Consider the following 16,904-nt stretch of genomic DNA (forward strand, 5'->3'; position numbering starts at 1 on the left):
CATCTGTCAATCATGGTGGAGGTAATGTGATGGTCTGGGGGTGCTTTGGTGGTGGAAAAGTGGGAGATTTGAACAGGGTAAAATGGATCTGGAAGAAGGAAGGCTATCACTCCTTTTTTCAACGCCGTGCCATACCCTGTGGACGGCGCTTAATTGGAGCCAATTTTCTCCTACAACAGGACAATGACCCAAAGCACAGCTCCAAACAATTCAATAACTATTTAGGGAAGAAGGAGTCGGCTAGTATTCTGTCTATAATGGAGTGGCCAGCACAGTCACTTGATCTCAACCCTATTGGGCTGTTGTGGGAGCAACTTGACGGTATGCTATGTAAGAAGTGCTCATCAAGCCAATCCAACTTGTAGGAGGTGCTTCAGGAAGCATGGGGTGAAATCTCTTCAGATTACTTTAACAAAAACAATGCCAAAGGTCTGCAAGGCTGTAATTGCTGCAAATTGAGGATTCTTTGACGAAAGCAAAGTTTGAAGGACACAATTATTACTTCAATTAACAATCCTTATTTATAACCTTGTCAACATCTTGACTATATTTCCTATTCATTTTGCAACTCATTTCATGTATGTTTTCCTGGAAAACAAGAACATTTCTAAGTGAATCCAAACTTTTGAAAGATTGTGTATATCATTTCATTCAACAATAGATGTACAAATCTCAGATTGCCCCTTTAATTATTAATTTAGCTTGAAATAAAACATCTTTAGAATGCAAATGCTTATTAACAAACCTGATTCAAACATAGACCTGTAAAAACCCTTATCATTTGGTTTATAAGATTTTCACATTCCAAAATTCTCTTTGGTTTGTTTGGTCTTCTCAGTCTGTTTGCCCAGTTGGTAAATTATTAACAGTGTTAGTTATCATTAAAGTGAACAATTTCATATTTGAGCTGCACATTATAACCCACTTTTTTTTTGCGGTCTTGTATACTGTCAGAAATCCTGTAAGACTAGGTCTCATTGTGTAATTTACTATAGCATCTGCAGGGATGTCAAATATTGCAACCTTGGAAAATTAGAGGCTTGGTTATGGGACAGTGGGTATTCTTGCCACAGCACGCCGCACTTGGAATGTTTACAACTCTGGGACGCTGCATGGCGACCAAGCTCAGATCGAGAGGAGGGATCCCGCACCGTCACCCGCCCCCATCTGCCAAAAGGTTACTTTCCATTACATCAAAATATCCGCTCATTCAAGATATTGCAGGTTTCATCGTGGGCGTGTCGTGCGGGAAAATGTTCGATGTTTTGCGTAGAATAATGACCATAACCGAAAAGTCTGTCTAATGACCAAATTGATCTACTCAATAGAGTTTGAGTTTACAGAGGACAGTATCGCTCTTGCAGGATTTCCCACGTTCTCAATGACCAAAAGCAGACGGAGTTCTCTGGAGTTAACAGATAAGACGTGACAACGTTTATCTAACGGACCTGCTTCAGGAAATTTACTTCAAAACATTTTGAATGATCTAAGTCAGCGACCAAACAAGCTAAAATATTATGATGCTATACTTTGTGTTACTTTTCCTACCGTATGTCCTCAGTGCACGGACGGTAAGCGAATTTAAAAACAGTTATTTCTTACAATTATTGCAGTGCTAGAGCGCAACCAGTGAACGGTTTGAAGAGGCATATTTTTACGTGCGTAATTTGGAAACAAAGTAAACGAACAATTCATTACTTTAACTTTGTTTCACTTTGATAACAGCGAATGGTACTCCCTGGATATGAAACGTTACGTACGAGAAATGGGAACGAAAATAGTCATAAAGGTAATTATTTCCTATTCACGTTAACAACATAAAGCACCTGTTTGATTGATTACAGCTTTGTGCGTACTCTTCACTATCCTGTAGGCCTCTTTGTTTATGAAATGTTTAAATATTTAGTTTGAATAATAACTTTACACAATTGTACAATACAGCCCACCAACCATTTTACCAATCAAGAACTCAGAGATAACGATCTCATTCGTCGATGCAGTAGGAATACAGTAATATTCAGTTTGTGTTAAGGGTCCTGTGTTAAGGGTCCACATCTCTTTTCATACCAGAACAATGCTTAAGCTGTCTAAGGGAAGGATGAAGTTATGAGATTTATGCTGCCCTTCTACTGGGCCTCCACAGTAATATAACTTCATTGGGTCCTGGCTGGAGCCACTGTCAAACTCAAAGGATTCATTGTCCCTCTGACGCTATGGGAGAACACCTGGTTGTTCATTAGCATATTCACATTAAATTGCCTCTATTCTGCCACAAAGTGGTTTTGTTTTAGAGTTGTTACTTTGAATATGATTTTTACTTCGAACTTGATCTTGTACTGCAAACTTAATGAAACAAGTTGAAATAATTTTTCGTTTTCTTGCAGAGAATGCAGAATTGACCACTAGAATATGTGTATAATAAAATATGATGACTTGTACTGATGATAACCACATGTATCTAACCCTGTTTCTGTGGATCCAGTTCTTACAGTAGATAGGAAAGAATGTAAGTTCCCGTTCCGTCAAGGAGGAAGCATTCACCACCACTGTATCACCATCAGTTCATCCAGACCTTGGTGAGTCCAGTGTCAGTCATCTCAGCTTATTGTTAGTCACTCTAGTATCCACTCTTTTGGAGACACAACCACTTCAACCAAATACACACAACACAACGTTGCCACACATTTCCATTACTTAAAGAGATACCTCACTCTTGTACACTCAAAAGGGGTTTCTCAGTTATTTTTTGTTTATTTTATTTGACCTTTGTTTAACTAGGCAAGTCTTACACAAAGACACACACAAATTCTTATTTTCAATGACGGCCTAGGAACAGTGGGTTAACTGCCTTGTTCAGGGGCAGAACGACAGATTTGTTGACTGGTGAGGTGACACAGTCATACACGCATAAAGACACTCACGCATACACACACGCATAAACACACACAAAGACCATCCATCTCAATACCTTATATTACTATAATAAATATAATGACTTAATTATAGTCCTCATTAATCCAAGGGGAATTGCTCTACAACACAATGAGGTGACTGTATGCAATCTTCCACGGGCTAATCACTATGTGACCTAATTCAGCTATCTTAAAAATGGCCTAATATGTCATCACTAGTCAGCACTGCTAATTTATTCACCATAAACTGTAATGAATATGCTATATGCTATATAACATGTTTATAACATGGTTACTCTGGTTTAATAACCTGAGTTAACGGTTTAAATCAGTGGTGTAAAGTACTTAAGTAAAAATACTTTAAAGTACTACTTAAGTAGTTTTTTGGGCTATCTGTACTTTACTTTACTATTTATATCTTTGACTACTTTTACTTTTACTTCACTACATTCCTTAAGATAATATTATACTTTTTACTCTATACATTTTCCTTGACACCCAAAAGTACTCTTTACATTTTGAATGCTTAGCAGGACAGGAAAATGGTCCAATTCACGTACTTATCAAGAGAACATCTCTGGTCATCCCTACTGCCTCTGATCTGGCGGACTCACTAAACACACATGCTTTGTTTGTAAATGATGTCTGAGTGTTGGAGTGTACCTTTGGCTATCCGGAAATTGGTGCCGTCTGGTTTGCTTGATATAAGGAATTTGAAATTATTTATACTTTTACTTTTTATACTTAAGTATATTTGATTAATTACATGTTCTTTTGATACTTAAGTATATTTTAAACCAAATACTTTTAGACTTTTACTCAAGTAGAATTTTATTGGGTGACTTTTACTTGAGCTATTTTCCATTAAGGTATCTTTACTTTTACTCAAGTATGACAATTGGGTACTTTTTTCACCACTGGTTTAATGGTGTATATCAATGATGTCATGTCTCAAATTACAGTCTTTACTTGTTTTGATTAAACTCTTGTATTGTGAAAACGACGAGACCACAGATGTGTGTCTCATAACCACAGCTGTTGGACAGGAAGTGCTATGATATAGGTCATCATCTGTGGAACTGCGCTGCGGCTGCAGGGTAAATCCACTCAGGCTATGACAGGGCTACAGGCATCTGCAAGTATGAACAACTAGGATGTAATTCAATATGGATGGTGTTCTTGCCATCTTCCACTCAGTTCTCAAATAACAGCAAGTGCTGGCTCATCTTTAACTATGAGGGATTTTGAGGGTGTGTGAGGGTGTATGTGTGCGTGTGTGAGGGTGTATGTGTGCGTGTGTGAGGGTGTATGTGTGCGTGTGTGAGGGTGTATGTGTGCGTGTGTGAGGGTATATGTGTGAGGGTGTGAGGGTGTGCGTGTGTGAGGGTGTATGTGTGCGTGTGTGAGGGTGTATGTGTGCGTGTGTGAGGGTGTATGTGTGCGTGTGTGAGGGTGTATGTGTGCGTGTGTGAGGGTGTGTGTGTGTGTGTGTGAGGGTGTATGTGTGCGTGTGTGAGAGTGTATGTGCGTGTGTGAGGGTGTATGTGTGCGTGTGTGTGTATGTGTGCGTGTGTGTGAGGGTGAATGTGTGTGTGTGTGAGGGTGTATGTGTGCGTGTGTGAGGGTGTATGTGTGTGTGTGTGAGGGTGTATGTGTGCGTGTGTGTGTGTGAGGGTGTATGTGTGCGTGTGTGTGAGGGTGTATGTGTGTGTGTGTGTGTGTGAGGGTGTATGTGTGCGTGTGTGTGAGGGTGTATGTGTGCGTGTGTGTGAGGGTGTATGTGTATGTGTGTGTGTGTGTGTGTGTGAGGGTGTATGTGTGCGTGTGTGTGTGTGTGTGTGTGTGTGAGGGTGTATGTGTGCGTGTGTGTGAGGGTGTATGTGTGTGTGTGTGTGTGTGTGTGTGTGTGTGTGTGTGAGGGTGTATGTGTGCGTGTGTGTGTGTGTGAGGGTGTATGTGTGCGTGTGTGTGAGGGTGTATGTGTGCGTGTGTGTATGTGTGAGGGTGTATGTGTGCGTGTGTGTGAGGGTGTATGTGTGTATGTGTGAGGGTGTATGTGTGCGTGTGTCCTCTTAGAACCTCAGCCACTGGAAGTCACTTTATCCCTTAGTTTTTTTTCCCAAAGGTTTTTTAAACCCAATGTGTTGGGTTTGGTGTATTGGGTTTTTCTAATGGATGAGGTTTTAGTTAGTGGGTGTGGATGGATGGGTGGATATCATTTTTGTCCAAAAAGGATTAAAGAAGTGCAACGTTATTAGCATCTTCTCCTCAATAAATATTAAAGACTGTCATTATTAAATATGGTATCAGTTTCAAACCAACCTCCTGTAAGTACAGTGCTACTTACTGAGACATACAGGTTTCTGAGGAATAAGGTTTCCATTTTAGTATACTCACAGTTCTTACCCAGGTGACTGCTAGTTGTCAATGCGCTGTTCATTTGCTATCTGACTCCTTGATCTCAATGGCTAAGTTGAAACTGCTGTGTGTGGTTTACAGGAATGTTTTTATTTCTGAATCATAGGTGTTCTCTGACGCACAACTTTGATCGGGATTTTCTGTGGGGATACTGTGCAGCTGTGACCACTCAACCCAGTGGTAAGAGGTCATTTCTGTAGAAACTGTGCACAAGACTTCATGGTCTACTAAGTCTCTAAGACTATTTTTCAATCCGTCTGAATCTTAGTGCGTTTTCCAAATGTTCTCTTACAGCTTTAAAGCTAATCATGCCAAAATTGGTACATACTATATTCTGATGTTACTGGTGTACTATACTGTTTCTTACTAATGTTTTCACTAATATAGTTCCTTGTGTATTTGTTTGATGTGTGTCAGTGTTCGTCCACTCATCACGCAGATTCACAGACCTGTGTCAGGTGAATCCCTGTCAAAATGGCGGCATCTGCACTCTGGTCCCCCACAGACGCTCCTTTGAGTGCTCCTGTCCAGAGAACTTCACCGGGAGGCACTGTGATCAGAGTGAGTCACTCACTATCATACTTTCTATATGGACTTGTGTTTCAAAGTAGTTTCAATTGCCAATTGGGTTTTACTCTACATTTAGAAGTGTGGAGGTGGTAGAGAAACTGTCTACCCTTTTGAAAAATAGAGCGTTGACCCATATCTTGCTCTTCACAGTGCCAAACACAAACGATGCCCCCTAACACCTCATTGACCTGTTCCCTTCCTCCTCCTCTCACATTTCACCCAACTACCTTTTATCCCTCTGTTCTCCCCTTTGTCAGGGAAGTGCTATGAAACCATACACCTGAGATATTATGACATCGGAGAATCCTGGGGAAGGATCTACCACCGTAATGTGGAACGGTGCACATGTGTGGACGGGGAGATCTCCTGTGAGAGAGTCCGCTATACCGGTAACGTTCATGCTTTCTTTCAACCTTTGTTGCTTTAGCCACTCCTTGCCATGTATTTTTGTTCTTGTTATCTTTTGTTAAAAATGCGAGTGGAACCTTAGACTTGATGAGGTGCTGTCTCTTGGCAGGGGAATGGGCCCCTTGAGAGGCCCCTAAAACCTTTGGAGTATGAGGGCTTCTCTAGTAAATCTCCATTTCAATATTTCCCATTCCGGCATTCCTCAATCTCCCACACCTCTCAGATGATCAGGCTTTAGTCTCGGCTGTGTTGCCAAGCATCACACTGTTTTCTCAATGCCTTAATGGTTGGGGGCGGTTTGGGCGAGGCTACCAGGCCTTGAGAAACCCTCTGAACCTCCCAGACAAAAAAAACAAATCACATCACATTTGTTCCCATAGAGCAGGGATGGGCAGCTTTGATAGGGGTGGGGGACACAAATAAATGGAACTCATCATGAGGGGCCGCAGTGGCTCGTGGGTCTGCGTACCACCCTCCACCTTGTGAGCAAATCATTGTATCTGCACCCCTCATGACAGTGAAGATAAATATTTTTAGTTTTAAAGTAAATTTCCTGCATTTCTGTATATTTTGCCATGGGGCGTAGAGAAAATGTTGCCGTTTTAAAGCAAGTTTGCTGCAATTCTACACATTTTGCTATGGGGCAGAGAGAAGATTTTGAAATGGTATAACTCATTTGATGCAGTACCACTTTTTTTGCCATGGGGAGGATAGAAAAATGTAATGTTTTAAAGCTAATTTCCAGCATTTCTCCACATTTTGCCATGGGGTGGAGGGAAATGTTTGTGGTTTTGATAACTGATGATCAGTGGGCCCCATCCCGGTCGGCAGTTCGACCATGCTTACTACAAGTTTAGATAGCTGCCTGTTAGACTAACTTACCAATATAAAACAATTTAGCTGACATGGGTTAATTGAGTGACTGCTGATGCACAATCACATTTTGAAATTGTACCTTCTGTATTCTACTATTCAAACTCTCAACAGTAAGTTGAGACCCGGACAATTGGTTTGTGGTCCTACTCTAGAGATACCAAAAGCAGGGTTGGCCGTCTCTTTGATTCTACTCTCCATGGTTACAAGTGTAACCTTGCTGTAGCCTTGCTCCAGACCTTGATGAGTTCAGTGTCAGCAACCTCAACTTATTGTTAGTCACTCTAGTATCCAGTGTTTTGGAGACACAAACAACCACTTCAACCACATACACACAGCACAACATTGCCACACGTTTCCATTACTCAAAGAGATACCTCACTCTTGTACACTCAAAGGGGTTTCCCAGTGACACAATCACACACACACACACACACACACACACACACACACACACACACACACACACACACACACACACACACACACACACACACACACACACACACACACACACACACACACACACAGAGAGAGAGAGAGAGAGAGAGACACACACACACACACACACACACACACACACAGAGAGAGAGAGAGAGAGAGACACACACACACACAGAGAGAGAGAGAGACATACACACACACACACACACACACAGAGAGAGACACACACACACTGTGTGCACAAAAAAATGTGCCTAACCACTAACCCCACAATGTCTGTGACCATCCATCTCAATACCTTATATTACTATAATAAATATAATGACTTAATTATAGTCCTCATTAATCTAGGGGGAATTGCTCTACAACACAATGAGGTGACTGTATGCAATATTCCACGAGCTAATCACAAAGTGACATAATTGGGCTATCCTAAATGGCCTCATATGTCAGTACTGCTAATGTATGGGCTAATTGAGTGACTGCTGACGAAATTGCACCTTATTGCATTCTATTATTCTAACGCTAAACAGTAAATTGAGACCCTGACAATTGTTCCACGGGCCTACAAAAAGGGGGCCGCCAGTTGCCCATCCCTGCTATAGAGATACCAAAAGCAGGGTTGGCTGTCTCTTTGATTCTACTCTCCATGGTTACAAGTGTAACCTTGCTGTAGATGAAAAGACAGATTACATGACTCAATGTGACTCAGGAGGGGAGTGTGGGACAACGCCCGAATCTCGCTGAGGGGTCTTTCATCTCAATGGGGGATGTTTTATGGGACTTACAAAAGAGAAAGGCATTTTGGAGAGCCCGTTTGACCGGAACCTGTTTTGTCATGGGTGGGAAGGATTTTTATAAGGTTATGCAAACAAATGGGATTTTGCGCTACCATTTACTGGCAGAACTTCCCCTTCGTCTAGTTTTGTACAGAAGGACTTGCCTTTTCCTGCCCCCACCTTGCCAGAACTACATGTCAAATCTGTCAACTACACAGTTGTCTGTGTTAGTGAATGCATTTCTCCCACTATACGTTTACAACCCTGAACCATAAGCACTCTAGTGTAGGTAGTCTACTGTCTCACGTTGGTTTTGGTCCAACTTAACACCCTTGAAGCACTGATGTAAGACCAGCTACTGTGTTTATCATGCAATGGTGGGAGGCAGGAAATGGGTGGTTGGAACTGATCCCAGTGCTGTGGTTTGTCATAATGTAATATACCTGATGTAGTGTGTAACTGTCTTCAGTCTGCAGTGAGAACCCCTGTGAGAACGATGGCACGTGCCGTCTCATCACAGCCACCAGGGAGGAGGTGTGTGCCTGCAGGCCTGGCTACAGTGGACCCTACTGTAGCATCGGTTAGTCCAACCGCTACATGCTAACACAGTTACATTTACATTGCTAGGTTAGCCTAGTTTAGCATAGCATAGCTTTAGCTTAGAATTACTAGTCTGAGCCAGAGGTCATTCACTGAGATAGAGAGTAGACTTTATGATGTTTATCTTACTATGTGGTTACATGTAGACCATAAACATTTAGATATTCCAAAATAAAGCAAACCGACAGTCACGCACACACTCTCATAAACAAACACATAAACACAGGAAACTGTGATATACTTATTTTCTTATCCCTCACATCTCTTGTTGTTCAGCTCCAGAGGCAGAGTGCTATGACAACAAGGGCACAGACTACCGTGGCGTGGTGAACACCACCGTCTCTGGTGCCCACTGTCTGCCGTGGAACTCTGACCTGTTACATGATGAACTCCACATGGGCACTGTGGAGCGCGCCAGCCTCAGGGGCTTGGGGGAACACTCCTACTGCAGGTGTGTGCGGCATTATGTTGTCTTTATTTCTTTAAGTCTTTATCGACAACCAATCTGGCAAGCCAGAACAGAAGTGTAAGCCTGTCTATGCTTCATGCCACCGCTATCACAGCACTATCATTCTACCCCCCCCCCCCCCCCCCCCCGGTCTGTCTGTCTGTCTGGTTTTGATGGTGATATGGTTATTCTACCAGCTACTGCCAGAGGAGGGGCTTCCCCCTCTGACTCTGGTTCTTGTTTTCAGTGCTATTCAAACTTTTTCAGCAGGGACCATTTTCTGGCGACCCCACCCAAAATATAATGACGTAACCTTTAAAATCGGTATACTTATCAAAATGAAAACAAACGGATAATTTCCTCAATAACATTTTATCTTTCAAATTGTCTTTCTCAAAAACATTTGTATATTGTCCCATACAATAATCTGTACTCTGAATGTTATGTTTATAAAAAAAAATGTTTTTTGAGAGAACCCCTGCGAGAACGACGAGAACAGTTTTGTCGCAACCCCGACTTTGAATACCACTGCTCTTGAGGTTTCTTTCTTCTTGGGATTTTTCCTTGGCACTGTGCTTATGCTTGCTCTTTTGGGGTCCAGGCCTGGGTCCTGTAAAGTGTGTCATAACACCAGCATAACATGTCCACTGTCCAGAAACCCAGACGGGGACAAGATGCCGTGGTGCTACACCCTCAATGACAGAGCCATCTCCTGGGAGAACTGTGACGTTCCGTCTTGTGTCATGCGTTCATGTGAGTAACTGTACTGGGGCGTCACGAAAGCAGGGTTTTTTAAGCTGCTGCACTGGAAGCTTAATGTTTCCCAGAGTGAAAAGAGCACAAGCCACTTTAGCAAGTGTTCTCGGGCGTGAGCCGTGTGTCGAAATCTTGAAGATAGAACCAGAGCATTATTTTAAGCTGAGCAGAGCAAAAGTCTTCTCGCGGAGCAGCACTGCTGACGCACAGGTTTCATTAAAAATAATGGGAATGTGTAACAGGGCTGGTTGATGCTTTAGATAAAAGGGGGTGGAAGTGGGAACATGCTCCCAAGGGGTGCCAAATTTGAGGTTTTCAAAATCTATGTAATTCATTGAGTGAGATTGATTGTCATTAATATTTGCCACTGTAGTCATCTGGTCATTTTGAGACATGCCCTTGTCATCTCACTATGAATAACCTTGTTAGATGACTCCATTTAAAGGATTGATTGATTATACCTTTGTGGATGAAGTTTACTTTAGAAAATAAAGTTGGGTTAAATGAACCTGATACAAATAATAGAGCTCAGAGAGTCTCTCTGATTCGTGAGGGGCTTTATCCTTGATCGAGGGTGAAATATGCATTTGTCAGTCTTCAATTTGTACTCCCTTAAAACGTTTAGGGGAGAGTGGGGTCAATTGAGTCAAGTTGAGACATCCTTGTTTCTAGGAAACCATACACGTATAATTTGACCAAATGTTTAGGAAGAGGTCATCATTTCATGGAGTCTGAGGAGGAAGAAACCACATGGAAAAAGTGTTAAGTTAGGTAAAAAGAAAAAGATTTTCACTAAGTCAAATTAATTTAATTGTGTTTCATGATACTTGTATCCAAACCAAAGTATCTAGATAATTTTTGTAGATAATACTAACTTGTTCTATATATCAGTTGGGGTCTCTAAAAGCTTCAATATGAGGTCCTAAACCTAGCATGAAAGTGTATCCTTGTAGCTGTGTGAGCTAATATAGCCAAAACGTTTGCCTTGGGGTATATTGAGCCAATGGTCATCAGGTAAGTTGAGCAAATTGTTGAGCCAATGGCAAGTTGAGACAAATTGAAATGTTTTCTTCCCAGGAATAATGCAAGGCATTATCGCTGGGATATGAGGTAATAACAGGGCCTGGCCTATGTTAAAAGTGTATAAAAAGTACAAAGTGTTTGTTATTCACTCTAGTCACTCTAAAGACAAACAAGCGATTGTGATTGTGTTGAATTGTGTTTGGGAATTAAAGATAGACATGGTTTTAAAAAGGTTGTGGTAATCTTTCATTCAGTACAGAATTGTGTAGGCGGCTTAACTTACCCTGTCCCGCAGCTTAATTTACCCCATAAGTTGTGCCAAGAGACTACATTTTTTGGAAAAGCTGTTTTCAAAACTGTAATGTTTACATAAATTCGGATCATTTCCAGGGATACACAACATCCTGAAATATATGTAAGTATCTTTGTTAGAATTAATACAATATTTCCCTTGAGGGAATGATGCTGAATGTAAAAAAATAGCTACATTTACCTCACTTTCCCCTACTGTATTATAATGAGTAGTGAAGAGTTGGACAGCTTTCTGAATCTCACCAAAAGCTGCATCTCATTTAAGTGGAATAGAACCATCTCTGTTTTTATATTCTCCAAAGAATGTTATTCTCTGCTTTCACAGAACAGTGACATAACCCATGACACCTCGCCCTACGTACAATTCAAAGCTCAGCACTTTTTAATAAACAAATGGCCCTATTAGTGATAAAAAGAAGATTCTTGAAATTATACTACACTTAACTTTCCTGTACCACTCAGAAGAGAATGCTGTCTTGACACAGGTAGCCCAATGTTTATATAGAAAGTTAGTCAGAATAGCTATGAAAAATGTGTTAATTGAGAAAAGGAAATTGAGTATCACTCAGAAAGTGCCAAATGCTTCTGCAGTAACTCGGCCAACTTGGCTCTGTTATATTGATGTCATGATGTCGTGGGTATGCACAGAAAGCAAAAAAAATGTTGGGCCAACTGCTATTCCACCACGGCATTGAATGGCAAATGTTGGGTGACAAATGGTATGCTAATCTGAATTTCTGGCAATGTGTTATTGGGATTCTTTTCAATACTTACTATAAAACAGCTATATTTGTTGGTTGTCTTTTCAGGGGGAAATGAGCCACTGGTAAAGTCCAAAATGATAAGAAGAGGTATACATAGAAGCCTTGTATGTAGCGATTAACTGTATTCTGGTAGGTAGTAATTTCAAGCCTAGTAGCAGCAGTAGTAGTGTTAGTAGTAGTATTTGTAGTAGTAGTAGTAGTAGTAGTAGCAGCTCTAGTAGTAGCAGCAGCACTAGTAGTAGTAGTAATAGAAGACTACTACTAGTAGTAGTTTATTATTACCAGTTTATGACTAGTATTACCCTATCACATGTTGACAATGAAATCAGTGCTCTTCACAGTGAATGTGAACTGATTTGAAATTAAGCCCTTCTAAACTTAAATATGGAATATGCAGAAATCGCTCCCCCATTTCCTGGTTGCCAAAATTCTAATAGTTCGCCTAATTTCAGTTTCTGTGACAAATTAAGCAAGTATAGTGTAGAGAATCATTGTACCATCTACATCGCTGTGAAATCTATTTTCCAGAACCAAACATATTGTATTTTCAGCTGTTTGAAGCTGGTGTACACAAATGAAGGTAAAAGATGGAAAAATGAAACGTAAGAACTAAAAGCATAGAAATGGGACACGTCTACCGCTTCTTAGACTTGCTTTAATGAGAATTTAAGATTTGTATGAAATATGACCTACAGTTCCTTCAGAGAGAATTCACACCCCTTGACTTTTTCAAAATGTTGTTGTTACAGCCTGAATTTAAAATAGATTGGATTTTAGATTTTTGGGGGTCATTGGCCTACACACAATACCCCAGAATGTCAAAGTGGAATCATGTTTTTCAAAAATTTTGCATAAAAAATCTGGGGTTAAAATATGAATGACCTCTGATTGGCCAGCTCATCCTCCTCTAGACCGCTGATTGGCCAGCTCATCCTCCTCAGGGCTATCACATCTGGAGCGGCAGGTAGCTTAGTGGTAAGAGTGTTGGGCCAGTAACCAAAAGGTTGCTAGTTTGAATCCCTGAGCTGACAAGCAAAAAATCTCTCATTCTGCCCCTAAACAAGGCCCTTAACCCACTGTTCCTAGGCCATCATTGTAAATAAGAGTTTGTTCTTAACTGACTTGCCTAGTTAAATAAAGGTTAAAAAAACATCATTCTCTATGAGGAAATAGGAAGTGTTTGTGAAACAGTCTGTTTGAGGTGGGGAGTGTTTTTTCTTAAAATGATCCTTTGGCCACAAATACGAGTATAGGACGAGTCAACAATGTTATTCGGTTATGAGTTAACAGAATATGAACTTTAAAAGTGACGTTTTCCCTGGACAGTTACTTTAAGTCTGCTTCCCTGTTCCCTCACACAGCTTCTTCTCGGAGAGTGGTACAGGTGCCACGGCCGCCACCGCCGCCACCGCCACCTAACGTCCTCCCTGACACCAACCAAACCAATGACGCCAAGCCAGCCAAGAAGCCTGTGTGCGGAAAGAGGCATAAGAAGAGGATATCAGTGGCCAAGGGTCGCATCCTGGGTGGCAGCTCTGCCCTGCCCGGTACCCATCCCTGGATGGCAGCCCTCTACATAGGAGATGACAGCTTCTGCGCGGGCACCCTGGTCTCGTCCTGCTGGGTGGTCTCTGCCGCACACTGCTTCTTTCGCAGGTACTGTAGAATTAGAGGATATAGACACTACACTACTACTTGGAGCATCCATTTGTGTTGATTATGTCATCACCTATTTGGATTTTATGCCACTATGAGTCAGTTCTCTGTGGAACGGGTTCTAAATGGAACCGAAAAGGGTTCTACCTGGAACCAAAAAGGGTTCGTCAAAGGCTTCTCCTTTGACAGAATTGGAACGCTTTTAGGTTCTATGTAGAACCTTTTATTGTAGGGTGCTTCTTATTTTGTCACCTGTTTCTACCATGCTGCATTTCTTGAGGGACCATGTACAATAACAAATAAATGAGTAAATGTAAGAAATAAAGATTGTCTGATCATTTCAATATTTGTATAGGTGTTTGCTTGGAATGGTTGCACTGGTACGTAAAGGCAGCAGAGAATACGAGGTTTAGAGTGCTAGCTTTCACATTCAACCTTCAACCTCACATTTGCTCACAGACGCTCATGACATTGACCGTAACATTGCTATTTTATGAACACAAACTACAGTATAATTAGACACAAATATTGAGTTTGAGTAAAACAGCTACTCTGAGACACTTGATACAGACTGCCCCAGGACTTAAGTTATTGATATCATACAAATGAAATATAATTGTATTCAAGTGAATTCATGCGACATAATGGTCCACTACTAGCGACAGAAAATGATGAGAAGGATGTGTTTCTGTCCTCAGTCCCCTTGTGTCGAAGATCCGTGTGATTCTGGGTCAGCATAACTTCAACGTTACAACTTCGGACACCAAAACCTTTGGAGTGGAGAAGTACATCTTTCCAGGCCGTTTCTCTGTCTTCAATCCAACTCTCCATGACATTGGTAAATATACTATGTCACACTCCTTTTCACTCTCACTGATTATTTGCATACACACACACTCACACAAAGTTTACATTATTGCACATGCTCTAACACTGACTCACACACGTCTTCCTAGACTACAACACTCCCCCACACACTCTCACACACCCCAGTCTACGTGTCGGCAGCGCACGCTCTGTGCTCGCAGCTGTGCATCTTGGAACAGCTGTCTCCAATGTGAAGACACAAACAGACACACACATACATACACATACATTTGGGTATGACAGTGTCTGAGCATCTGTGTCCATTAAAAAGGTACTCCCTCACTTTTTTCTCTCTTTTCTGATCTTTCCCAATTTTACAAGAGCTATTTTCTGAAAGCAAAACAGACATTATTTAATAGTGGAGCAATCGTTCTGTGTTTTCATGATTCAAGATTTTGAATAACGACTACACTACATCCTACATACAGCATTCTATAACTTATTTGAATGACTTCCCCACTCCAGGTCGTAGGACATGAACAGGGGTTCTTAATGTACACGCCAAGGCTAAATAAAGATGAAATAAATAAAACTCTTCTTCACCTTTTCCTGTCTTATGATAAGAATGTTTCTATTCCAACAGTTCTGGTGAAACTGAAAAAACAAGATGGCCACTGTGTGAGAAGGACTCAATTTATACAGCCTATCTGCCTGCCGGATAAAGCCATGACCTTCCCAGACTACTACTGTTGTCAGATCACTGGCTGGGGCCACATGCATGAGAGTAAGTGTTGTGTCAAAAGCAGTCATCTGGTGTATTGCGTGTCCTTCACTGTACTGGTCAGATATGTCATTATGGTCTTGAATGTCTTCATATCACAACAATGTAACATCTCAAATAGACGTCAATGCACCATGTCCAATCACATGTTCTTCCATATAGGTCCATGTGTCCTATTCATGTCTTTACATGACTGTAATTGTTATCATGTGACCTATTGCTTACAGTGTATAACTCTATCCAAGCCATTATGGATTTATTTGCCTTATTTTCCCAAAGAGGCAAATAAATACAGCAACCTGCAGGAGGCCGGGGTGAGGATCTTCCCGTTTGAGAGGTGTATCCAGCCTGAAGTCTACGGCAACCATGTGACATCCAACATGGTCTGTGCTGGGACCGACCGATGTGTGGATGCCTGCCAGGTAAGAGTGCATAGACCTAGGGCTCCTTTTCTGGATCAAAATTTGATTAGAATAGAAGAGCATAAATGTTTTCTTGTACATTGTACAGTCAGCCATGTGATAAGGATGTGTAATGAGTGATACAGTATAATATATAGAGGAGCCTCTGGACTGTTTCGGTTTGAGTATAGTGGGTTGCGTTCACAGAACATGCATATGGAGGAGGCTGCTGTATAAATTGCATGGCTTTCAGCTGCTTTCTCTTTAATGAAAGGTTATGGTTAACTTCCCACCTTGTTTATATGTTGTGTTGTAATGACACAAATATTGAATGTAGGTAGGAGTGCACTTGGTTTGTGTAATATAAGGCTTCAAGGGGATGACTCAGTGTGTGTGTGTGTGTGTGTGTGTGTGTGTGTGTGTGTGTGTGTGTGTGTGTGTGTGTGTGTGTGTGTGTGTGTGTGTGTGTGTGTGCACGTGTGTGCACGTGTGTGCACGTGTGTGTGTGCATGCGTGCCGGTTTGTTTGTGTTTGTGTGTCTGCTTGTTCCCCCAGGGTGACTCGGGAGGCCCCCTGGCCTGTGTGAAGGATGACGTCAGCTTCCTGTATGGAGTCATCAGCTGGGGTGATGGCTGTGGAAAGACTGGGAAGCCTGGTGTCTACACCAAAGTTGTTAGCTACGTCAACTGGATCAACACAATTATCAAGCGCAAGCCCAAGTCTAAATGAATGGACATCAGCCTTATTGTATGGACCTTACAGCTTGTGTCCTATTGTGGAAGAATAGTGATTTTTGCATAACTGTGAAATAAATATTATTTTGTGACTGAATAAACATTGTAAATATTGTTAAATGTGTGTGTAACAATTCATTATTTATGTCTTGTTAGTGAGCCATCCCCAAATGATAACCTTCAACTCATTTAGTCAATTGCAAGTAGGATTTCTTTAA

At 41.3% G+C, this 16,904-nt stretch overlaps 1 protein-coding gene across 2 annotated transcripts; it reads left to right on the forward strand.

Annotated features, from left to right (window-relative positions):
* Window positions 1-1,176: 1,176 nt before the first annotated feature.
* hgfac (HGF activator) lies at window positions 1,177-16,806 on the forward strand. 2 transcript variants are annotated; one of them, XM_020491590.2, is made up of 14 exons: window positions 1,177-1,571; window positions 1,726-1,789; window positions 2,483-2,576; window positions 5,437-5,510; window positions 5,748-5,891; window positions 6,158-6,289; window positions 8,874-8,984; window positions 9,281-9,455; window positions 10,054-10,205; window positions 13,669-13,963; window positions 14,662-14,801; window positions 15,414-15,554; window positions 15,831-15,973; window positions 16,508-16,806. In XM_020491590.2, the coding sequence occupies exons 1-14, from the start codon at window positions 1,518-1,520 to the stop codon at window positions 16,679-16,681; spliced, it is 1,893 nt and encodes a 630-aa protein (XP_020347179.1). In that variant the 5' UTR covers window positions 1,177-1,517; the 3' UTR covers window positions 16,682-16,806. The 2 variants fall into 2 exon arrangements, with proteins under 2 accessions (XP_020347179.1, XP_020347180.1); XM_020491591.2 differs by having other exon boundaries at window positions 1,180-1,571; window positions 10,108-10,205.
* The last annotated feature ends 98 nt before the right edge of the window (window positions 16,807-16,904 follow it).

This window comes from Oncorhynchus kisutch, linkage group LG9 (genome assembly GCF_002021735.2).
Source record: "Oncorhynchus kisutch isolate 150728-3 linkage group LG9, Okis_V2, whole genome shotgun sequence".
NCBI classification, from domain to species: Eukaryota; Metazoa; Chordata; class Actinopteri; order Salmoniformes; family Salmonidae; genus Oncorhynchus; species Oncorhynchus kisutch.